Source organism: Canis lupus, chromosome 10 (assembly GCF_048164855.1).
Source record: "Canis lupus baileyi chromosome 10, mCanLup2.hap1, whole genome shotgun sequence".
Taxonomy (NCBI): domain Eukaryota; kingdom Metazoa; phylum Chordata; class Mammalia; order Carnivora; family Canidae; genus Canis; species Canis lupus.
In genome coordinates, this window is record NC_132847.1 from 52364957 (window position 1) to 52390408 (window position 25452).

Genomic DNA, 25452 nt, shown 5'->3' on the forward strand with positions numbered 1-25452 from the left:
TTGATTGAGCCACACAGGCAACCTATTAGTCATTAATCTAAGCTCCACAAGGAATTTTAAATTTATACCTTAGACTACGGATGTTTCAAGCATTATTTTATACCATCTCAGAAAAGATTTGATTTTTTTAATTTTTGAAAGAATACATCCAAATTTCCTATGTTAATTATTTTCACTAATTATAAATTATATTGTGATATAATATGGGCTTTCCAGTAGAATATTAAACTCTCTGTGTACATTTGAACTGCTTGTTAGCAACATTAACTGAAAGACCCTCATCTGACCCATAGAAAAACGCAGTTGAGTTAGGCAGGACAATTGTTATGATATTCATTACACTGACAAAAGAGAAGGCTCAGTAAGATGCATTAAAGTCAATACGTCAGCTTAGCTAGAATTTGAATACGGACCTTTTGCATTCTGATCCCCTGCTAATTTTCTTTTTTTTTTTTTTTTTTAAGATTTTTTATTTATTTAATCAAGAGAGAGCAGAACAGGCAGAAGGGCAGAGGGAGAGGGAGAAGCCGACTCCCCCACTAAACAGGGAGCCTGGTGTGGAACTCAATCTGGGGACCCCAGGATCATGACCCTGAGCCAAAGGCAGGTGCTTAACCAACTGAACCACCCAAGCGCCCCTCTCCTGCTAATTTTCTAGCCTGCCTGCTCACCCAGACAGGAGCCAAGGAAAGCTAAAGCTTCTAGCACTGGAAATACTCTTTTCTCCCAACAAACTCTTAGCAAAAATTCTAGTAATACAAAACATTTAAATGTTGGACAACTCTGAAATAAGGTAAAATGCCCATAGGCTGCTCAATGTGTCCTCCTTCAGCACTGGTACCCATCCCTCCATTGATTCAAATAACCACCCATCTAGTCCAGCCTCTTCATAGTACCAGTAGAACAGAGCTGTGTGACATTATACTCAAACATCTCTACTGTCTTCCTTCCTCATACTCTACCCAGTTTGCTCTCTAACAAACCAAACATAATACTGCTTCACTGCAGGGCAGGGGTGGCATAACTGCTGTTCACTTCTTTAAAAATACACTTGTATCTAGGTGACTCAATCCATTAAGCATCTGAATTCGGCTTCAGTTCAGGTCATAAACTCAGGGTCCTAGAAGTCCATTTGTCCCTCTCCCTCTACTCCTCCCCCTGCTTATGCTTTCTCGCAAATAAATAAAAATCTTTATATATATATACTTATAAAATAATATTAAATAAATAAAAATATACTTATGAAAACAAAATGGTAAAGGAGATCGGAAATAATTCAAAGAAAAAAAATTTGAAGTCTGGGCTACTTGCATGGTATTAAAGGCAATAGTTGGGGCACCTCGCTAGCTCAGTTGGTAGAGAAGCAACTCTTGGATCTTGAGGTTGTGAGTTAGACCCCATACTGGATGGAGAGATTACTTGAAAATAAATTTAAAACCCATCATTTAAATAAATAAAGGTCAATCCTTATAACCCCTTTATTCTCTCCCATGTAATGTCCTGCTCTTTATCATGTGTATACACATGTTCTAGACCTTGAGAGTCAAAGAGAAAAATGGTATAAAATGTGGTAAAGGGATTCTAGTTCAGTTACATTTTCTTTTTTAAGTTAAATCTTTTTGATCAAAGAATATCTTATGCTAATCCCAGAGTTATAAATGAACACTACCCAGAGGCTAGTGTGGTACACTGAAAAATGTCTATGGAATAAATGAATATAAAAAGAGCTCATCTAGTTTTAGGAAGAAGGGGTTGGGGCTAGAACCAGATTCACATATTCAGGTTAATTTCAGCTGTGACCCAAACACTACAGTCTCCTTTAATAAAAATGCTATAAAAAATAAATTTTCACAGGCCAGGGCAACAGCATCAGTTGGTTATCAGAACAAACAAGTGGCACCTGAGTAATTCAGTCGGTTAAGCATTTGACTTTCGCTCAGGTCATGATCTCAGGGTCCTGGGAGTGAGCTCCACTTTGGACTTTCCACTCAGCGGGGAGCCTGCTTATTCCTCTCCCTCTGTCCCTTCCCACACTTGAGCACTCTCACTCTCAAATAAAATTTTTTAAATTTTTAAAGAAAGAACAAGAGATAAGACCAAAAAAATGATTTCAGTCTTATTTTACAACTGGTCATTTTTAAGTGGATGCTTTAAAAATAAGTTTCTTAAAAACCTCAAAACACCAACCTCCTTCTAAGAAGCATTTTCTAAAAAACATGATAATCACTGATGTCTGAAAAGGAACCATGAACAACTGTAAGGTATCTCCAGCTTTCTTCAAAGAACACATGCCCCTATCAGAAACCAAAAAGAAGATAGATCTAACCTGAAGCTAAATACTTACATCTTCAGTCCAGTCATCTGTTGTCCACTCTTCCACAGAATTCTTCCAGGCTCCTGTTGATAATAATTATAGCTTACATCACAATACCAAATATTGTCTTTCTTCAAATAATTCTGTTGTATACTGCATAAGATGTGCCATGTATCTCATTAGTAATTTACTTTATAATCCAAGAAACAGGAAGCTTCTGATCTATACTCAATAAAATGTCATGTTGTCAAATACCAACTTACCTGGGTACTATCCACAAAGCAATTTCTGTGGTTTCCTAATAGATCTCTACCAAAGATCAGTCCTGCTCACATAAAGTATGGTGCTATAACTCTTGATTAGGTAGAGCAGATCTGTTCAAACAATTGTTACATAATAAACATCTATCAAGTAATTAAGTGCTTTAAGGAAAAAGCATTTGTGTCCAAAAATGCTGACTTTAGTATTCAGAGATCCTGTAGAAGTTACAGGCCCATTACTGTAAACTATATATACATACCCAGAGAAAATGGTTTTCAAAAGAAAATACACCAATATATCAACTATACCCCCAGGCATTAAGATTGTGAATATTTTCATTGAGCAAGAAGAAACGAGTTGAGCATCTGACCTACCATGAGGTTTGTGTGTAGAGAGAACAAAAGAAAAAGAGAAGGGGAACACTCTCAAAAATAAAGTGGAATCTAATCTCCTTGGAGTCAGGTCAAAAACCTAGTACCCAACTGCCTCATAAATAAATAGATGGTATTACCTAGAAAAAGTCCTTCTCTATGGAATGCTTTGACTGGATGTCCCGAGCTTAGGACTGGTTATGGCAAACACAGAATTAATGAATTTATGCAGTATGACTTCCTGTAAAACTATCACTTAAGATATGCTATTATATGGGAGATTTTTCGAACCTGAAAACATTCCCTGCTGTGAGAAACCTAAACACATCATTGACAGACTTCATCTATCATTGTAGATCATAGAATATATATATTATAATCAGGAAGAATGTGGAAACAGGCACTCCTTGTTCTTTTGTGCCTCTCGACTGCATGTATGCTTAAAATAACAGTAAAGATTCACAGAGAAAGATATGAACTGACAATCTGATCCTTCGTGATTGATGATTGAACCATCAATCTCTTAATGATTTCTGTAATTTTTCTGGAAGCGTAGTAGAACAAATATGGATTTAACATGGTCCCAAAACATCTGAGTTAAAATATTTTCTTAATTCAAGAAAGAAGTGGGGATCCCTGGGTGGCGCAGCAGTTTGGCGCCTGCCTTTGGCCTGGGGCGCGATCCTGGAGACCCGGGATCGAGTCCCGCGTCGGGCTTCCGGTGCATGGAGCCTGCTTCTCCCTCTGCCTATGTCTCTGCCTCTCTCTCTCTCTCTCTATCATAAATAAATAAATAAATAAATAAATAAATAAATAAATAAATAAATAAATAAATAAATAAATAAATAAATAAATAAATAAATGATAATTAAAAAAAAGAAAAAAGAAAGAAGTTACAGTTTAAGTGAAAAACAAAAGGTAGTTAGTCCTAGTCAGAAATCAGTACTGAAAATTTGTTAAGACCTCCACACAGGCTTCTTAAAGGTCACACTATACACAAAGCTAAATGAACCTGAGGCAAGCCATCTACCTACTCTCCATTCTTATATTCCTTCTACAGCGTGACTTTCTTCTTGGTACTAATAATATATAATCTCCAATCTTCAAATATATCTCCTTCAAGCCCTTTCTCTAAGTAAATGCATAGCTGTAAAAGGACAAAAACTAATGTGAAGGATGGCCAGTAAGCACCGTTCTTGGTGCCACCTCCATCCACCCTACCTAATGTGCTTAGGCTGTTAAAGTCATTACAGAACACAGTTTTCTAAGGATTAATAAATTTTATAAAAAAGCTAAAGCTCACCCTAAGCAGTTTTAGGAACATTCTAATCAAGACAAAGAAAACAGGGGCAACTGGCTGGCTCAGTCAGTAAAGCCTACGACTCTTGATCTTGAAGTTGTGAGTTCAAGCCCCACACTAGGTACAGAGATTTTTTTTTTTTTTAATCTAAAAAAAAAATCTTAAAAGTTGGAAAATAGCTGGAAAGATACACACACACACACACACATATGTATGTATATATATACATAAATATAAATAAGGGATATTCCAAAGGAGAAAAACAATGATGAGGCATTAAAAAACCTCTCTATATAAAATATTAAAACTATCCTAAAGTTTACAACATAGCGTTTTTTCCAAAAAAATTTTTAAGTTGTGGTATAATACTCATAAAATTTACTTTTATGATCATTTTTAAATGTACAATTAAGTGGTATTAAGTTAAAGCACATTTTCATATAAACAATGTAAAGAGACTGGCCTAATACTTAAGAGATAAGATTATTTTTAAAATAATTAAAACATAAACTTAGACACATAAAAACAGAATCTGAGCAGAACAACACCTGAGTGGCTCAGCATTTGAGCATCTGCCTTTGGCTCAGGGCATGATCCCAAGATCCTGGGATCTAGTCCCACATCAGGTTCCCACCCCCCCAGAACCTGCTTCTCCCTCTGCCTGTCTATGCCTCTCTCTCTCTCATGAATAAATAAAATCTTAAAAAAAAAAAAATTCTAAGTACATATAACAACTAGTAGAGGACAATGTACACAGTCACAAGCAGAAGTGCAACATTGTAAAGTGGTTATGTGTGGCAACAGGGGGGAACCCCTATCAGAAATCAGGGCCAATTATTGCAGTTACCCACCCTAAATACACAGACATTACATATAGACAAATACAAGTTCAAGTCCTAATCTTATTATGAAATATTAAAAATTTACATTAAGACTTTGGTCCCCATTATAGACCTATAAACTTACCTCTCAAACATATGGGAAAATGTCAAAAACAATTTATTTTCAGCTTAAAATAAATTTGAAATGCATGCTTTATGTTTAACTTGATGTTAGCCCTCTATCAAAAGCACATATAAGGCAGCCATGTAGTTTTGAAAAAAGGAAAACAATGAGGTAAAAATCTGTGTTGTCTTCTTTTTCTAACTTTCATTTATTTACTATTTTCTATCATTAACATGAGAAATTAATTATATTGCATTTAAAGTTATATTTTGCTATTAAATTTGATGGGATTTTGTAATCTGGTCTGACAATCTTTTTTACTCAAGTAAAATTCATATAATATAAAATTAGTCACTTTAAAGTATATAATTCAGTGGGTTTTTTTAATATATATTTTTAAATTTAAGTTCAATTAACATGTAATATATTATTAGTTTCAGAAGCAGAAGTTAGTGATTCAGCAGTCTTTTTTTAGGCTAATTAAAATCTTTTTTATTTTTTTAATTTAAACTCAATTAATTAACATATAACATTATTTTCAGAGGTAGAGGTCAGGGATTCATCAGTCTTATATAATACTCAGTGCTCATTACATTACATGCCCTCCCCAGTGTTCATCACCCAGTTTAACCTTTCCCCTATCCCCTTTCCCTCCCGTAGCCCTCAGTTTGTTTCCTATGAATAAAGAGTCTCTTATGGTTTGTCTCCCTCTGATTTTTTTTTTTTAAGATTTTATTTATTTATTCATGAGAGAGAGAGAGAGAGAGAGAGGCAGAGACACAGGCAGAGGGAGAAGCAGGCTCCATGCAGGGAGCCTGACACAGGACTAGATCCCGGGTCTCCAGGCTCAGGCCCTGGACCGAAGGTGGCGCTAAACCACTGAGCCACCCGGGGCCGCCCTCTGATTTTGTCTTGTTTTATTTTTTCCTCTTTTCCCCTATGATCCTGTTTTGTTTCTTAAATTCCCCACATAAGTGAGATTATACGATAACTATCTTTCTGTAATGACTTATTTCACATAGCACAGGCTGAGTAGCATCCAAAAATCTGTGTTGTATTGAAGGCCAATCTGTAAAGCACTTCCATAACCAAAAGCTGTTTATCAAGTGGTTGTAAAAAGACAGTTTCTATAATTATTCAACTGATGAAGTTTCCTTAACTAGCCTTGATTAAAATGGAAGATATTGTAAGCATTTTAAAAAATTATTTTAACTAAGTTCTATGGCCAACATGCAGCTTGAACTTCTGACCCCGAAATCAAAAGTCACATGCTTTGCAAACTGAGCCAGCCAGATGCCCCCATTTTAGAATGTTCTTAACCAAGGAAATTTTTTAAATTAGACAACCGTACCTTTGAGCTCATAAGAATTTTTCTTTGGCAGATCCTGAGCTACATTTTGAGCATTAGATGCCAGTTCTGCAGATCAATGTACAACAGAAGGTCTTAACATATTAAAATAATGAAGGTATTCATCAGAAGAGAAACTGGTGAGCAACAGAAGAGAAACTGGTGAGCAACACAAAAAGTAAAGTGTCATGGTTGCCTGGGTTGCTCTTCCTTCAGCTCAGGTCATGATCTCAGAGTCCTGGGATCAAACCCCATGTCAGGCTCCCAACTCAGTGGGGAATCTGCTTCTCCCTCTTCCTTTGCCCCGATCCCCAACTCCGGTTCTCTCTCTCTCTCAGATAGATAGATAGATAGATAGATAGATAGATAGATAGATAGAGATAGATAGATAGATAGATAGATAGATAGATAGATAGATAGATAATCTTAAAAAAAAAGTGTCAAAGCTAGGTCTATGCTGTGCATCCAAGGAGAGGGAAACTTACTACAATCCATACTGTAACAGCCCACTGTGACTCAACCATAAATACTATTAACCAGATGGCCTTTGAACATTCAACTGCCTCAACTACCCTTATCCATATTCCATCAAACTCCCTTCTTACTTGTAAAGAGAATTCAAATGTTTAACAAGTTATGTTTAGTATGTTTAAATTTAATAAATTAGCATTCTGACTACCCTTCAGTCTTTCTATGCTAGTTAGTGAAAGTCCATCTCTAAAGAATGGATTTATTATCCATTTTTATTATCCATGTTTCCTGTCAAAAATCAAGTTTTGGGGATGCCTAGATGGCTCAGCGGTTAAGCACCCGCCTTCGGCCCAGGGCGTGATCCTGGAGTTCCAGGATCAAGTCCCACATTGGGCTCCTTGCACAGAGCCTGCTTCTCCCTCTGCCTATGTCTCTGCCTCTCTGCGTCTCTCAAGAATAAATAAAATCTTTAAAAAATAGGGCAGCCCCGGCGGCGCAGCGGTTTAGTGCCGCCTGCAGCCTAGGGCGTGATCCTGGAGACCCTGGATTGAGTCCTACATCAGGCTGTCTGAATGGTGCCTGCTTCTCCCTCTGCCTGTTTCTCTGCCTCTCTCTCTCTCTCTCTCTGTCTCTATGAATTTTTTTTTAAAAAATCTTTAAAAAAAAATAATAATGTTTCTGAGCCTATAATTATGGCTGGGGTCAGACTCGGAACTTTGTATTTTCAACAAAACAATGCCATTTTATGAGGCTCCTAGAGAAATAGCCAGGACTCTATCAACGGACAACCTTTAACTGTATTCTGCATTAAAACACATTTGCTTATTTTTTTAGCTATGAATCTACTACTCTAAATGAGAATGAGAGGAAGGAGAGGGAAGAGGTTAGAGACAAAACAGAAGGGAAAAGAACCAGAGACTGAGTGAGGAAAAAAAGAAAAGTATCAGTTAACTAAATTTAACATGTTTCAACATCTGATTTCAAAATCAGTAAAGGTTTATGAATAAAGCTGCTTTACATCCTGCACAGGTATTTCTGTGGCTATGTTTTCATTCCTCTTCAATAAAAAACAAGGGTTGGGTTTTTAAGACTGTGTTATGAGTGTATGCCTTCAAAAGAGGAATGTATGAGTTCCAGTTACTCTGTCACCTTCACTAACACCTGGTATTGTCAGTTTCCTTCTAAAGCCTTTTTTTTCTTTTAAGTAACCTCTACAACCAACATAAAGCTCAAACCTACAACTCTGAGTTCAAGAGTCACATGCTCTACCAACTGAGCCAGTCACGTGCCCCAACTAAAGCCATTTTTATGAATGAAAAGTGGCAACCTACTACTATGTTTTTTTTTTTAATAAATTTTTATTTATTTATGATAGAGAGAGAGAGAGAGAGGCAGAGACACAGCCAGAGGGAGAAGCAGGCTCCACGCACCGGGAGCCGGACGTGGGATTCGATCCCGGGTCTCCAGGATCGTGCCCTGGGCCAAAGGCAGGCACCAAACCGCTGCGCCACCCAGGGATCCCCTACTACTATGGTTTTAATTTATATTTCTCTGGTGATCAATAATGATGACCACATTTTTATCTTCCTTTTTAATTATCTGTTCCAATCTTTTGCTCAGTTTTTTAAAAAGATTTTATTTATTTATTCATGAGCCACAGAGAGAGATAGAGACAGGCAGAGGAAGTGGCCAGGAGAAGGTGGCTCCATGCAGGGAGCCCAATGCGGGGCTCAATTCCAGAACTCAAGGAGTATGCCCTGGGCCGAAGGCAGGGGCTAAACCACTGAGCCACTCAGGATCTCCATCTTTTGCTCTTTTTTTTTTTTCATTTTTAATTAACTTTTTATTTTGAAATAGCTAGAAGATTCATAAGAAGTTATCCATCGGGATGCCTGGGTGGCGCAGCGGTTTGGCGCCTGCCTTTGGCCCAGGGCATGATCCTGGAGACCCGGGATCGAATCCCACATCGGGGTCCCGGTGCATGAAGCCTGCTTCTCCCTCTGCCTGTGTCTCTGGGCCTCTCTCTCTCTCTCTCTGTGACTATCATAAATACATAAAAATTAAAAAAAAAAAAATTAAAAGAAAAAAAGAAGTTATCCATCATCCTAATGATTACATGCCCCATAATTATAGTATAACAATCAAAAAACTGGCATAGATACAAAGTGTGTGTATAGTTCTAGATCTTTTTTTATTTTGGTAAAATACACTTAAGATACACCCCCTTTTTTACAAAAAAATTATGTTAACCCTTCTTAAGTGTGCAACTCATTGCCATTAAGTATATTCACAATGTTATACAAACCAATGCCACTACCCATTTTCCACAACTTCTTCATTTATTTATATTCTGTTTACAGATCTCTGTTCAAATGGGGGTTTGGAGATGCCTGGCTAACTCAGTCAGCAGAGCATGCTACTCTTGATCTCTGGGTTGTTAAGTTCAAGCCCCACACTGGGTGGAGAGATCACTTAAAATAAAAAATAAATGGGAGTTTTATAAATATTTCCTCTCAAACTGTGTCTTATCCTTTCATCTTACTTATTTTCTTCTCAAGAACCAAGTTTTTCTTTTAGAACTCATACTTATTGTGCACTATATAAGAAATCTCTCTTTTTTTAAGATTTTTATTTATTCGGGGGGGGGGTGGGCAAAAACATAGGCAGAGGGAGAAGCAGGCTCCCTGCAGGGAGCTTGATGTAGGACTTAATTTCAGGACCCTGGGATCACAACCTGAGCCAACGGCAGATTGTCAGCCATTGAGCCAGATGCCCCTCCCTATATAAGAAATCTCGCTTAACCCAAGGTGACCTAAGATTTGCCTCTATATTTTCTTTTAAAGTTGTCCTTCCCAGGTTTCACATTACAACTACTACCTACTTGATGTTATTATTTTTGTATAGGACAATATAATATATACCATTGAACTGCCTTGAAACCATGTCCTAACTCAATTAATTAGTCATGTTGTGTAATTTTTTTGTTTGTTTTTTCAAGATTTTACATAGGGGTGCCTGGGTGGCTCAGTCAGTTAAGCATCAGCCTTTGGCTAAGGTTCTGAGATTGAGCCCTGCCATCAAGCTCCATGCTCAATGGGGAACCAGTTTCTCCCTCTCCCTCTGCCTCCTGCTCCTTGTTTATGCTCTGTCAAATAAATAAAATAAATAAAATCTTAAAACAAAAACAAATTGAGAGCGTGCACAAAAGAAAGCAAGACTAAGAAGAGGCAGAGGGAGAGAGAATAGCAAAAATGAGCAAGAAAAATTTTCATGAGGTAGACTATCATAAATTAGTATGTCCAACGATGTAGTCAATAAAAACTAAATTTCACAACAGTGAGATGTGAAATATATAAATGGTATATATCCTTCCCTTTGTTTCTTCTTGAATTTTTTGATTATTTTAAAATTAAGATTTCACATTTTACATTTTCATAGGGGGTAGTCTTATTTTGCATACATTATACTTCCCCCCTAAACATCTGATGTTTTTTGAAGTTACTAATGTTTTTTCTCATTTTTCTCGTTGCTGATTGGTTACAGAAATATATTTATTGAACTTCTACCTAGCACCTCTTAAAACTCCCTTTATCAATTTAATATTTTATCTCGATTTTTGTATCACTGCCAGGAATGACAAGTTCTTCCTCTATTTCCAACCCTTCTTCTTTCATATTGCAATGATTACGACCTCTACTACATTGTATACAGGAAAATAAGAGTTAGTCCCTTTATCTTGTCCAGAGAAAAAATATCCAACACATTACCACTAATTGTAAAGTCTGCTCTAAGTTTTATACATATCCCATATATGATTAAGGAAATTTCCTTGTATTCCAGATTTGCCAGTTTTTTAAAAAATCAGAAATGGAGGGATGCCTGGGGTGGCTCAGCGGTTGAGTGTCTGCCTTTGACTCGGGTCCCAATCCCGGAGTCCGGGGATGTAGTCCCTCATGAGGCTCCCTGTGTGGAGCCTGCTTCTCCCTCTGCCTGTCTCTGCCTCTCTGTCTCTCACGAGTAAATAAATAAAATCTAAAAAAAAAAAAAAAAAAAAAAATCAGAAACGGATGTTGGGTTTTGTCAAATGGTCTTCCTTACTGAAACAATAGAATTTTCACCTTTATTAAAGTAGGAATAATACTTATTTTTGATATTGAGGTGTAACTCGTACAGCATAAAAATCCACTCTTTCAAAGTACACAATTGAGCAGTGTTTAGTATATTCACAAATTGTACAACAATCATGACTATCTATTCCAGAATATTTTCATCACTCCCGAGAAGAAATCTTCAACCCATTAGTAGTCACTCCCCATTTTTCCCAAGCCTTCCCAATCCTATGCATTCAATAATCAACTTCTACGTATCTGCCTAATATGGACATTTCATACAAATGTAATCATACGATATAAAATATGTGTTCCTTTATGACTGGCTTCTTTCACTCAGCATGGTTTTAAGATTCATCCATGTTGCTGCACACATCAGCACTTCACTCCTTTTTATAATACAATGAATACTCCATTGTATGGATGGCATACCACATTTTACTCATCCATTCATCCACTGAAGTACATGTGATTTGTTTCCACATTTTGGCTATTATGAATTATGCTTCTACGAACACCTTTATGTAAGGTTACATAAAGCTACGTCTTCCGTTCCCTTGGGTATATATCTGACAGGCGACTGATTTTTTAATGTTAAAGAAACTTGACTGCCAAGAATACATTTAACATAGCCATGATGTATTATTATCCTTTATCTTACTGAAAGGTTTTATAATATGTTGTCTTTTTTTATATTTGTGTTGAAGAGTGAGGTTCATTTGTAATGTCAAATGTTAGCATAAGATTTATTGACATGAAGTATCTTACCATCTTTTAATATCTGATATCAATTTTAATTGTAATTATATTAAAATATATAGTATAGAATATATTACAATTACAACTACAATTATAATTATTTTCAATATCCCTGTTCTCATTTCTATAACCAACTATGTGTGCTTCTCCTTCCCTTGATCAGTCTCAGAGTAAGCTTATCAATTTTATCAGTCTTTTCAAATTACCATTTTTATAACTTTTGTTGATCTTCTCTATGGTTATCTTTGATTTCTAGTTCACTGATTGTGTTTCTGTGGTGGTGGCACAGTCCTATTTTTTGACCAGGATAGATATTAAATGGATGTTTGCTTTTAGATTATTTATTCAACTATTTATATTTGCAGTTACAATTCATGAATTGTCAAAATTAGGTTCTCATAAATATAATTGCAATAGTTAATATAAATTATCATGAAAAAAATCCTAAGAGCTCAAAAAAGTCAATCAGAGAAATACAAATACCATATGATTTCACTCATATGGGGAATTTAGGAAACAAAAGAGAGGACCATGGGGGAAGGAAAAATAAGACAAAAACAGAGGAAGACAAACCATAAGAGACTTTTAATTATAAGAAACAAACTGAAGGTTGCTGGCGGGGTGGTGAGTAGGGAGATGGGAGGTGATGGACTTTAAGGAGGGCATGTGACGTAATGAGTATTGGGTGTTATATGAGACTGATGAATCACTGACCTCTGCCTCTGAAACTAATAATACATTAGTTAATTGAATATAATTTTTTTAAATCCCAAGAGCTCTATTAAATAAACATGCCAATTAACAAGCATTTATCCATAAATTTCCAAAAAGAAATCATCCAAAAATATCAGGATCACAAAAAATCTCCAAAAGCAATTGGTGCCCAAACCTCCCTATCATATACCACTTTATCTGGCCTAAATTTAGGTTCACCATCAGGAAGAGTACTTTTCAGTAACAGGTCTTCCCGTAAGAAATTATAACATATCCCTGACACACTGAGATTTCAGTGTAATTTTGTACTGACTTACACAGTAATTAAAGCCTCTCCCTCAGAGTGCAGAAGGAAAAAATCAAATATCAATGAGATTTTTAAGCGAGACTATGGAGGTAAAAACCAGCTAATAGTATCAGAGGTAGGACAGCAAACTGTTTTTCATTCTTCTCTAATGGCATGCCTTTGTATATTAAGAATTCATAAAACACATCTCGGACAACACTTACCAGTTCCTTCATCTGCGCCATTTTGAGTAGCTTCCCAAACTACTGGCTTTGATCCACACCCATCTGTAGATGGAGAATCTGAATAGTCCGCAGGATTAAATGTCCTTGGGTTTTAAAAAAGTAAAGAATTAAGGCAAATGCAACAATTGCCAAAGTCACAAAAATCATCATACATCATCTTCCCTTCCTGCCCCCCCCCAAAAAAACCTGCCCCATCTAAAAGCCACTACAAGCAACTTTACCCTCCTTCTCCTATTTAATTATAGCTAATTCTTCTGGCCATCAAGATGTAGATCTTCTGAAAAGCAGGGATTGCCTAGGGACCTTCCACACACTTTTGTATGATGCCCTTATTTCCCTAAATTGTTGCCCTCTGCATCCTAAAGCAGATGTGCATATCTATAATTATATTAGGAAGAATAAGGGCTCTAATGGAAAACCTCCTTAAAAATTAAGACCAGACTTGAATACACAGTCTTATCTTCCCAAGTCAGAATCCAGGTCCTTTTATTATAGAAACAGTGAATCTACATATAAAGAAAATGCTTCATTCAGGTTTTTTTCCCCATTAAAATTCTAAACACCTACGATTCAGAAGTTTAAGTAAAGCCAAATTAATACTGTCACTAAAATTTTCAGAATAGAATTTAAAGTTTTTTTTTTCCAGCTTTATTAAGGTTATCATTGACCAAAAAAAAAGAAAAAAAAAATCAACAAAAGAGTATTTGAAAGTAAACCACTAAATCCATTCAATTACCTAAAGCTGCTGGGCTGGGCACATACCTTACATTTAAATATTCCAGCCAGTTTGCTCCCTATGTATTCATCACAATGAGCTCATGCAAGAAACAGAAATGGCAAGAGGCATCACCTAAAGTCAGCAAACACCTCCCCACCCGCCCAGTGCTGCCCTGAAGCTATGGAGAGACAAAGGGTTTTGCTGGAACCAATTCCCTTCTGTTCTGGACTGTCATCTACAGATGGCTTCTACAAGAAGCTTTAAAACTTGTCCTAAAATCCAGGGAAAACTAATATTTTAGAAGTAGCAAAAAGTGAAAATAGTCAGAAATTATGAATAAACAACAAATCATATCACCTATGGGGAGAGAAAACTATCACTTTCACATAGGTAAATACTGCATTTACTTACTATTCAAAGACAACTGCTGGATGTATAAATATACCTCTTAGGCAATGGTTTTCAACTAGGGATGATTATGTACCTCTCTCCCAGGGACCATCAGGCAAAATCTGAAGATTTTTTTGATTGTTATAACTTGAGAAGGGATGACACTGGAATCTAGTAGGGAGAGGCCAGGGATGTTGCTAAACATCCTACAATGTAAAGGATACCCCACCACCTCAACAAACTATCAGAGAATACAAAATGTCAACAGAGCCAAGGATAGAAGTTCTTGAATTTCTAGAAATAAATACAATTTTATTTGTACTATCTCACTTTTTCACTATTTCTTCTTTTTAATATAGAAGAAATATCAGATTCACCGGGATAAATAAATTGGGTACAGGACAGAGGGAAAATAAATTAGGAATAATAACTAGCGAGAGTAGCATAAAAATAGGATAGCGCAGATTTACCCCATGCCTTGAGTTGAGAATCTTCCTGCCCCTCTCCCTCTTCCACGTCCAAATCCTTGAAAAGAAAATAGTACCGTTAAATACTATTTATGTTCTACACACTTATAATTCTACCAACTTCATTCTCTACGCACCAAGCCAAACACCAGTCACTGTTCCTAACAGCAACATTTCTATCCAATGCACTCAATCTGCTAGTCCCTACTGACACAACTATCTACTGTTACTGATTTTGTAAGATAGAAGAGATTTAATTCTGCTAGTATAGTAACTGTGATATGTAGCAGCTTAACACAGGTAGCTTACATTACTAACTATTCTGGGGGTGTGTGGGTGGCTCAGTCACTTAAACATCCAACTCCTGGTTTTAGCTCAGATCATGATCTCGGGTTCTGGGATCAAGCTCCAAAACCGGCTCCACACTCATTGTAGAGTCTTGATTGTTGCTCTCCCTCTGCTCCTCTCCCTTGCTCACGCATACACACATGCACTCTCTCCCTCTCAAATAAAATTTTTTTTTAAGGAGAGAGAGAACAAATCATTTTATTCAGTGACTCTCCAGTGTTTTTAACATTCTGAACTGTGGACTAAAGAAACACCTAATGCGGGATCCCTGGGTGGCGCAGCGGTTTAGCGCCTGCCTTTGGCCCAAGGCGTGATCCTGGAGACCCGGGATCGAATCCCACATCGGGTTCCCGGTGCATGGAGCCTGCTTCTCCTTCTGCCTATGTCTCTGCTTCTCTCTCTCTGTGTGTGACTATCATAAATAAATAAAAAAAAAAATTAAAAAAAAAAAAGAAACACCTAATGCAAGAGCTTTAACTATACAATTCTTAGAGAAAATATAGAGCAAAAGCTTCATGACAGTGAATTTGGTAATGATTTCTTAGAACACCAAAGGCACAGGTAACACCAACAGACATTAGACATTAGATTTGTGCATCAAAAGACACCTAAAGGGGCAACCTGGGTGGCTCAGTCGCTTAAGTGTCTGCCTTCAGCTCAAATCATAATCCCAGGGTCCTGGGATGGAGCCCCACAACAGGCTTCCTGCTTAGCGGGGAGTCGGCCTCTCCCTCTATTTCACCGCTTGTTTTCTCTCTCTCTCTAAAATAAATAAATACAATCTTTGAACAAAAAGAAAAAAGACTCCTATACTGGGGTTCCCAACTAGCTCAGTTGGTACAGCATACAACCCGATCTCAGGGTTGTAAATTCAAGCCCCAGGTTGAGAGTAGAGATTATGTAAAAATAAACAAAACAAAACCAAAAAAGGATAGGAGGCACCTAGATAACTCAGTCAGTTGAGCCTCTGGCTCTTGGTTCTGGCTCAGGTCACCATCTCAGGTTCCTGGGGCCAGGAACCCCCCACTCAGGGTGCAGAGTCTGAGATTCTTCCCCCCGCCCCTCCCCCAGCTGGCTCACTCTTTCTTTTATAAATTAATTAATTCTTTAAAAATAGGAAAAAAGATAACTTGTATCAACAAAGTAAAAAGGCAACCCATAGAACAGTCGCCCATGAAACATTTGATAAAGGAGTAATATTGAGAACGTATGAGGAATCTCTACGCTCAAGAAAACAATCTGATTCAAAAATGGTGAAGGACTTGAACAGACATTTCTCCACAAGATATGTAAATTGTCAATAGGCACCTGAGAATATTCTCAGTATCACTAATTATTGGGGAAACCTGACACCCATGACGATGCTTACTATCAAAAAGAAAAGAAGAGGGATCCCTGGGTGGCGCAGCGGTTTAGCGCCTGCCTTTGGGCCCAGGGCGTGATCCTGGAGACCCGGGATCGGATCCCACGTCAGGCTCCCAGTGCATGGAGCCTGCTTCTCTCTCTGCCTCTGTCTCTATCTCTCTGTGTGACTATCATAAATAAATAAAAAATTAAAAAAAAAACAAAAACAAAAAGAAAAAAAGAGAAAGAGAACAGAAAATAACAAGTGTTGACAAGAATACAGAGAAACTAAAACATGCACTGTTTGGCAGAAATGTAAAATGGTGCAGCGACCATGTTAAACAGTACAGGAGTCCCTCAAAAAAGAGAATTACCAAATGATTCTGGAATTCCATCTCTAGATATATACCAAAAAGAATTTGAAAAATAACACTCAAAGAAATATTATTCAGCCCTAAAAACGAAGGAAATTCTGACACATGCTACATGAATGAACCCTGACGACATTATACTGACTGAAATAGACCAGTCACAAAAGCACAAATTTTATGATTCCACTTATATGAGGTACATAAGAATAATCAAATTCAGAGAAAGGTGATTGCTAGGGGCTATATTACCCATACTCACAATAACTAAAATCTGTATTAATTGTTTGTATAGCTAACTTTTCCACAGTCCAAGTTGAATTATTAAAAATATGATCTTAAAAAAAAAATCTACCCTATCACCAAAGATGAGAGAATAGAGGGAACTGTCCTGAAGAATGGAAAAATCCTAATGCGTATCATTAGCTACTGCCTGCTGTAGCACTGTCAAAAGGAAAAGGTTAAGATTACACACACAATCATTACCACAGCCTGCACAAAAGACAGCTCAGTCAGAAGAAAAACTTGCTCTAAGAAGGCGGCTTTCAATGTACAGGTCATAATAAAAACTTGGGGTCTTTTAATTGCAAAAAAAAAAAAAAATGAAAGAAAGAAGAAGAAAGAGAAGAAAGAGAAGAAAGAGAAGAAAAGAGAAGAGAAGAGAAGAGAAGAGAAGAGAAGAGAAGAGAAGAAAGAAAGAAAGAAAGAAAGAAAGAAAGAAAGAAAGAAACCAACCAACCATAGGACTAAAGAAGATTATCATAAAGATTAAATCAATATTGTGATACATGCTGTCTTTTTACCTAGAGGTCTTTCTAGGTACTCTGTACTCTGTACCACATCTATGGTGAATGACTGTTCAAGTCCTCACATTTATGTTTTTTTTTTTTTTTAAACACCGAGAGCCAGAATAGAAATGTTCCTTATTTCCTCTGAAAAAGCCAAAATAGGGGCACCTGGGTGGCTCAGTCAGTTAAATAAATATCTGCCTTCAGCTCAGATCACTATCTCAGGGTCCTGGGATTAAGCTCTCTCTGCTCAGCAGGATATCTGCATCTCCCTCTCAGTATTCTCCCCCCTCCTCCCCCACTCGAGGAAGGGAGGGAGGGAGGGAGGGGGTCCAAAACCTGGAAAACAGCCAATCTCATCTAGTGGAGGTAGATCCTAACTGCAGACATTCCTCACCTACACAGTGCTCAACCAGTGTAACCTAAATAAATAGAAGCAAAAAGGGAGAGTAATCCTAATCTGACAGAAATCAATCCCTTTCCCTCATCCCCAGGAGACTGTATGGAGAGCTTGGTAACAGCCAAATGTACCAGAAAATGTGTGATCTTGAATTAATCACTATACACTCTGAGTCATGACAAGAAATACCTCTAAGTTCCTGACTAGTCCTAAGGCTTTATGTGTAGACAAAAATTTCCAAATTTTCAGGGCTAGTTCAGTGACAAAAATAGTTGCCAGGCTAACTATGAGCTGCCACCATGCCCAGAGACCTATTCGGCCCATACCAAGAGTAGGGCATCCCTGGGGCTTGCCTGGATCAGAGACTCAGGAGTCAAGCAAATCCTGTCCCTCTATCTTTAGGTTAGAGTATATTCTCAGAAAGGAATATGCCTTCCCAATCCTAAAGTAGCATAAATAAGGTAAATGACAATGGCAAAATCTCCCCGAGATTCAGTAATGAATAAAGTTTAGAATCCAGATATCCCATATATTAGCTTGTCCTTAGTAAAGAAATCTGATTCTAAACGTGTTGTGGGGACACCTGGGTGACTCAGTCATTTGAGCAACCAACTTTTTAAATTTTGGCTCAAATCATCAGGGTCATGCGATTGAGCCCCAGAATCAAGCTTTGTGCTCTACAGGAAGTATGCTTGAGATTCTTTCTCCCGCTGCCTCCCCTCTTGGTTGTTCTCATTCTGTCTCTCTCAATAAAAATCTTAAAAACAACAACAACCAAAAAAATCCCAAATGGGGTGCTGGGTGGCTCAGTCGGGTGTCAGCCTTCAGCTCATTTCATGACCTCAGGGTCCCATGACTGTGGGACCCCACATCCCATGACTGTGATGTCACCACATCAGGCTCCCTGCTCAGCAGAGAGTCTGCTTCTCCCTCTCCCTCTGCCACACATTCTCTCTCTAATCTCAAAAAAAAAAAAAAAAAAAAAAAAACAAACACCTCTCAGGGGCACCTGGGTGGCTCAGTTAAACAGCTAGCTGCCTTTGGCTCAGGTCATGATCCCAGAGTCCCAGGATCAAGCCCTGTAGCAGGCACCCTGCTCAGTGGGGGGTCTGCTTCTCTCCCTTTTCCTGGCTTGTGCTCTCACTCTTTCTCTCTCTCTCAAATAAATAAATCTAAAAATAATTTAAAAATTTCCCTAGGTAGAAGATAATTTCTCCTAAACCCCATTTCACTCAGGGCTCTTCAGAATGCTTGAAGGAAAAACCCAATTCTAATTAGCCAATGCGGGATCCCTGGGTGGCGCAGCGGTTTGGCGCCTGCCTTTGACCCAGGGCGCGATCCTGGAGACCCGGGATCGAATCCCACATCGGGCTCCCGGTGCATGGAGCCTGCTTCTCCCTCTGCCTGTGTCTCTGCCTCTCTCTCTCTCACTGTGTGCCTATCATAAATAAATTAAAAAAATAAAAAAAAATGTTTTAATTAGCCAATGCAAAACAGGCGATTTTAGGTTTATAAACTGGGGTAGTTTGCAAATTAGGCATGAGTGGATCCAGGGGCGCACATACATACAAAAAAGAAGTTTATATATTCTCAGAGTACTCCTCTCAAAAAGTATTTATTCATTACAAATTGTAGGATAGGGATCCCTGGGTGGCGCAGCGGTTTGGCGCCTGCCTTTGGCCCAGCGCGCGATCCTCGAGACCCAGGATCAAATCCCACATCGGGCTCCCGGTGCATGGAGCCTGATTTTCCCTCTGCCTATGTCTCTGCCTCTCTCTCTCTCTCTGTATGACTATCATAAGTAAATAAAAATTTTTTTTAAAAATTGTAGGATAATAACTTCACAGAAGAGATATCTGGCAGAAACAACTGTTCTTAAGCAATAAAAACTAACATGACTAGTACTGGGATACACTTGTATCATGTGCCCTCTAATGTGACCTCAAGTCACTGATCCTCAATTTCTGGTATTCCTGTCAGAAATAAGATACAGTTTAACTATACTGGCTATAAAATAAAATTTAAAAACACCAGATAACATCAATCTATTTATGAGGAAGCTTCTCAGACTGATATTATAGGACATTCTACAAGAATTTATGTTTCAAAACCATCAAAGCCATGAAAGAGCAAGATTATTCCAAACTGATGGAACTATTCTAGACTGATGGACACTAAAGAGACATGAGAACTAAACAAAATGTGATCTTGATTGGACTCTAGACCAGAATACTGTTTTGCTATCAAGAACACTACAGGAGGAGCACCTGGATGGCTCAGTGGTTGAGCATCTGCCTTTGGTTCAAGTTTTGATCCTGGGGTCCTGGGATCAAGTCCCGCATCAGGCCCATTACAGGAAGCCTGCTACTCCCTCTACCTATGTCTCTGCCTCTCTGCGTCTCTCATTAATAAATACAGAAAATCCTAAAAAAAAAAAAAAAAAAAAAAAAAAAAAAAATTACAGGATAACTGGAAACTTTCCAATAAGGCCTGTAAACTGTATTAATATTAATTTCCTGTTTTTTATCACTGTAAGATACCTCCACAAGAGAGTATCTTTTGGGGCGCCTGGATGGCCCAGATAGTTAAACAGTTGCCTTCAGCTCAGGTCATGAAACCAGGAACCTGGAGTGGAGCCCCAAGTCAGGCTCCCAGCTCAGCAGGGAGTCTGCTTCTCCCTCTCTCCCTCTGCTTCTGTCTTCCCCCCCTGCTTGTGGTCTCTCAAATGAATAAAGTCTTTAAAAAAAAAAAAAAAAAAAAAGAACCTCTTTTTCTTAGGAGATCTACCCTAATATATTAAGGGGTAAAATGGCATTATGTTGGAATTTATATTTAAAGGTTTCAGAAAAAAATAATAAATACATAGAGGAAAAACAGAACAAATAGTAAAATATTAAAATTCAGGCAAACTAAGTAATAAACATTACCCCAAATTCCACTGTACTTTATGTCAAGACAGAATGTTAAAACCACACCCTGAGCTCTTCTGTGTATATTTTATATTCCAGTAAGTAGATTTTAATTCTGTGAAAAAAAAAAAAAAAAAAAAAAACTATGTTGTTTTCCATGTGTATATTAGCTACTCCTCCTACACAGAATGTTCCTACCTGGATTTTCACATGGTTTTCTTCCTCCTCAAACCACCCAATCTAAAGAGGACCCCACTAGGGTGCCTGGCTGGTTCAGCTGGTAGAGCATTAAGACTTTTGATCTAGGAGTTTTGAGTTCAAGCCACATGATGGGGACAGAGCTTTATTACTTAAAAAAAAAATTTTTTTTAATGAACAAAATAGGGGCACCTGGTTGAGCATCTAGATGCCTTTGGCTTAGGTCATGATCCCGGGACCCTGGGATCAAGTCCTACTTCAGGTTCCCCAGAGAGAGCCTGCTTATCTCTCTACCTATGTCTCTGCACCTCTCTCATGAATAAATTTAAAAAAACTTTTTAAAAATAAATAACAAAAATAAAAATAAATATGACCTCAGTGACAGCTGATTATCAATCATTTTAAGTCAAATAGTGATTTTACTTGACTATCTCTTCTCCTTTCCCACCCAGCATGTGAGGGGCCATGCCTTATTTGCAGCATTATCTGCAATGATACAATGGGTATTTAAATATTAGTTGTTAAAAAAAAAAAAAAAAATTAGTTGTTGCGTTTAAGACTGACAAAGAACATCAATTTCATGAACATCCAACTTCTTCATAAACTAAACTCATATTTAAAGATGTAATATAGGGAGATCTCTGGGTGACTCAGCGGTTTGGCGCCTGCCTTCGGCCGAGGGCGTGACCCTGGAGTCTCGGGAACGGTGCCACTTCGGGCTCCCTGCATGGAGCCTGCTTCTCCCTCTGCCTGTGTCTCTGCCGCGCTCCCACTCTCTCTCTCTCTCTCTCATGAATAAATGAATAAAATATTTTTAAAAAAAAAGATAATAAAACTAGCCAACTGACTCCCATCTATACTATTTTCCAACTCACACTGGCTGTTCCCTAGGATGTTTTTATAACAATAAATCTGTTCAATATGTAATAAGACTCAACCTTTTATTTTTAAATATGTTCCTAAACTACCAAAGTTCTGGGACTAGATTTTTATTCTCAAAGGACCAAACTGAAGGGTTCAAGTGTGCCACATAGGGAATTAAATCATGAAGATCTGATCATTTCTTTAAGAAGCCCATTAAAAAAAAAAAAAAAAGAAACCCATTAACAAAATAAATAAATAAATAAAAATAAAAATAAATAAATAAATAAAAAAAAAAGAAGCCCATTAACTCCAAGAGAAAGATCTAAAAGATCAAATACTCTGGAAAAGAGAAACTTCTCCCAGATAAGATACCCCAGTCATCTGTATTCCAGAAACCTTAAAACAAAGGAATTTGGGGATCCCTGGGTGGCGCAGCGGTTTAGCGCCTGCCTTTGGCCCAGGGCACAATCCTGGAGACCCGGGATCGAATCCCACGTCGGGCTCCCGGTGCATGGAGCCTGCTTCTCCCTCTGCCTGTCTCTCTCTCTCTATCATAAATAAATAAATAAATAAACAAACAAACAAACAAAAAAATAAATAAATAAATAAACAAACTGCTTTAGTCTACATTAAAATAAAATACCTTAAAAAAAAAAAAGGAATTTGCAACAATCTTCTAATTACAATAGTGCAGTAAAATTAGACACATAACATTGACATTACACTCTGACTACTCTGACCTACAGGCATAGTAAATTTTAGTGGTTAACAGTCTCATTCTGGGGACATCTGGGTGGCTCAGCGGTTGAGCATCGGCCTTCAGCTCAGGACCTGATCCCAGGTCCAGGGGTCAAGTCCCACAATGGGCTCCCTGAGAGGAGCCTGCTTCTCCCTCTGCCTATGTCTCTGCCTCTCTGTCTCTCATTAAGTAAATCAATCAATCGATCAATTGATCGATTTAAAAAAAAAAAATCTCATTCTGTACTTTTGGTTTCCTTGTGTTTTCTTTCGCTCCCAGGATGGGCACTTCAAGGCATTAAAAAAATAGGAGTAAAGATGCCATTTATCTACCTCATCATCTTTCTATCCTTACTGTGACAATGGTAAACTTGGGATTTTATCTAAAAAGCTTATTCCTAAATACACAACTAATAAGCAGTTTCAGCTTCTCAAACACAGAATTAAAGTTTTTACTAATTATTACATGTCACATGACAAGGACTGTTACCCAGAATACTCCACATCTTACACATTTGTATAACATGATCTTCAATCTAAATTCAGAATTAAGTCATTATCCTTCAGGAGAACTTCCAGACATGCAGAAAACATTTAATATGTATCACCTGAATTCCACATTTTTTTAAAAAGACATTATTTATTTATTCATGACAGATAGAGAGAGAGAGAGAGAGAGAGAGAGAGAGAGGCGCAGAAGGAGAAGCAGACTCCTCACAGGGAGTCCAATTTGAGACTCAATCCCAGAACTCAGGGATGGATCATGACCTGAGCTAACATCAGATGCTTAATTGACTGAGCCACCAAGGTGCCCAACCAATTTGAAATTTTACCAACTTTAATCACAAATGTAAATCAGTATTCTGAGGGAGACCCAATGGGAGGAAGAACAAGAGGAACTCACAAGTATGGTCAAAATCAAAGAGTAAAGGCAATGGAGACTTTAAAGAACTGCTTTTAAAGTCTACACCTGGGGGGACACCTGGGTGGCTTAGCAGTTGGGCGTCTGCCTTTGGCTCAGGGCATGAACCGAGGATCCGGGATCAAGTCCTACATCAGGCTCCTGTGGGAAGCCTGCTTCTCCCTCTACCTATGTCTCTGCCTTTTCTCTGTGTCTCTCATGAATAAATAAATAAAATCTTAAAAAAAAAAAAAGTATACACTTAATGGAATATTCTTGCTTTTTAAGTAGGCCCTTAATATCTGCATACTACACAACAAACCAAAAGTAACTGCAAAGGACCAGAACAATGAACCTTTTTTTTTTTTTTTTTAAGATTTTATTTATTTGAGAGAGAGAGAGAGAGAGAGAGAGAGAGACTGAGAGAATGCATGCACAGAGGGAGAGGGAAAAGTAGACTGAGCAGGGAGTCTGATGCAGGGCTCAATGGCAGGACCCCGAGATCATGACCCAAGGCGAAGGCAGATGCCTAACTGACTGAGCCACCCAGGCACACCAAGGAACTTTTTAAAAGGCTAATTAAACAGACTACAAGAGAGTAACTTAAGACATTAAGTGACTTACAACTAATCTTCTGAAAAGTGACATGTTACATAAAACAAAAGACATTTATCCCATAATTATTAAAGTAACAAATTGGGCAGCCCCAGTGGCGCAGCGGTTTAGCACCTCCTGCAGCTCAGGGTGTGTGATCCTGGAGACTCGGCATCGAGTCCCACATCGGGCTTCTTGCTTCCCACATCCTGCTTCTCCCTCTGCCTGTGTCTCTCTGTGTCTCTCATGAATAAATAAATAAAATTTTAAAAAATCATAATAATAATAAAGTAACAAACTATTTGTTCTATACCACTACTATCAAACTGTACTAATCTTCATAAGCAAAATGATTGTAGTTTTGTGCACATAGGACACTGAATGTTTTCTCCCTCTTGCCCTGTGGTAGATGTGGGATTCAAGGCAAATCAAAGAAATTTCCAGACAGATCACTACCTATCAAGAGCCTGTTTAAATATACTTAAATATAGGTGTAGATTTTTTTTCAAAGAGTAAAGTATGTTTTTTTCAAATATTTTAATTTATTTATTTTAGAGAGGTAGAGAATGTGAGTGGGGGCGGAGGAATATGGCATTGAGCAGAGGGAGAGAATCTGAAGCAGACTCCACACTGGGCCATGCAGAATGAAACTGGACCATTTTGTTACACATTACACAAAAAAAGAACTCAAAACGGACAAAAAAAACCTAAATGTGAGAAAGGAATCGATCAAAACCCTAGAGGAGAACACAAGCAGCAGCCCCTATAACCTCAGCTGCAGCAACTTCTTTCAGACACATCTTCAAAGGCAAGGGAAACAAAGGCAAAAATGAACTATTGGGACTTCATCAAGATAAAAAAAACTTTTGCACAGCAAAGGAAACAGACAAAATGGACGAAGGTATTTGCAAATGTCTTATCAGATAAAGGGCTAGTATCCAAAACCTATAAGGAACTTATCAAACTCAATATCCAAAGAATAATCCGATCAAGAAACAGGCAGAAGACATGAACAGACATTTCAAAGAAGACCCACAAATGAACGCCTGGGTGCTCAGCGATTAAGGGTCTGCGTTCAGCTCAGGGCATGATCCTGGAGTCCTAGGATCCAGTCCCACACATCGGGCTCCCTGCATGGAGCCTGTTTCTCCCTCTGTCAATGTCTCTGCCTTTCTATCTCTGTGTCTCGAATGAATGAATGAATGAATGAATGAATGAATGAAGAGGTGGTGGACGGGGGAGAAGGGGGGGAGGGGGAGGAGGAGGAGAAGAGGACTACGACGACCACCTACAAATGGTCAA

The 25452-nt window shown here is 38.0% G+C and overlaps 1 protein-coding gene across 9 annotated transcripts in view; it reads right to left on the reverse strand.

The window, feature by feature from the left end:
- UBAP2 (ubiquitin associated protein 2) overlaps positions 1–25452 on the reverse strand; it is a 124621-nt gene that overhangs the window by 31561 nt on the left and 67608 nt on the right. For all 9 annotated transcript variants that reach the window (XM_072841683.1, XM_072841682.1, XM_072841681.1 and 6 more), the window contains 3 exons: positions 14702–14756; positions 13103–13206; positions 2345–2397 (listed from right to left, as the gene is read on the reverse strand). In XM_072841683.1, coding sequence (XP_072697784.1) covers positions 2345–2397; positions 13103–13206; positions 14702–14756 — 212 coding nt within the window. The remainder of the gene's footprint in view (positions 1–2344; positions 2398–13102; positions 13207–14701; positions 14757–25452) is intronic.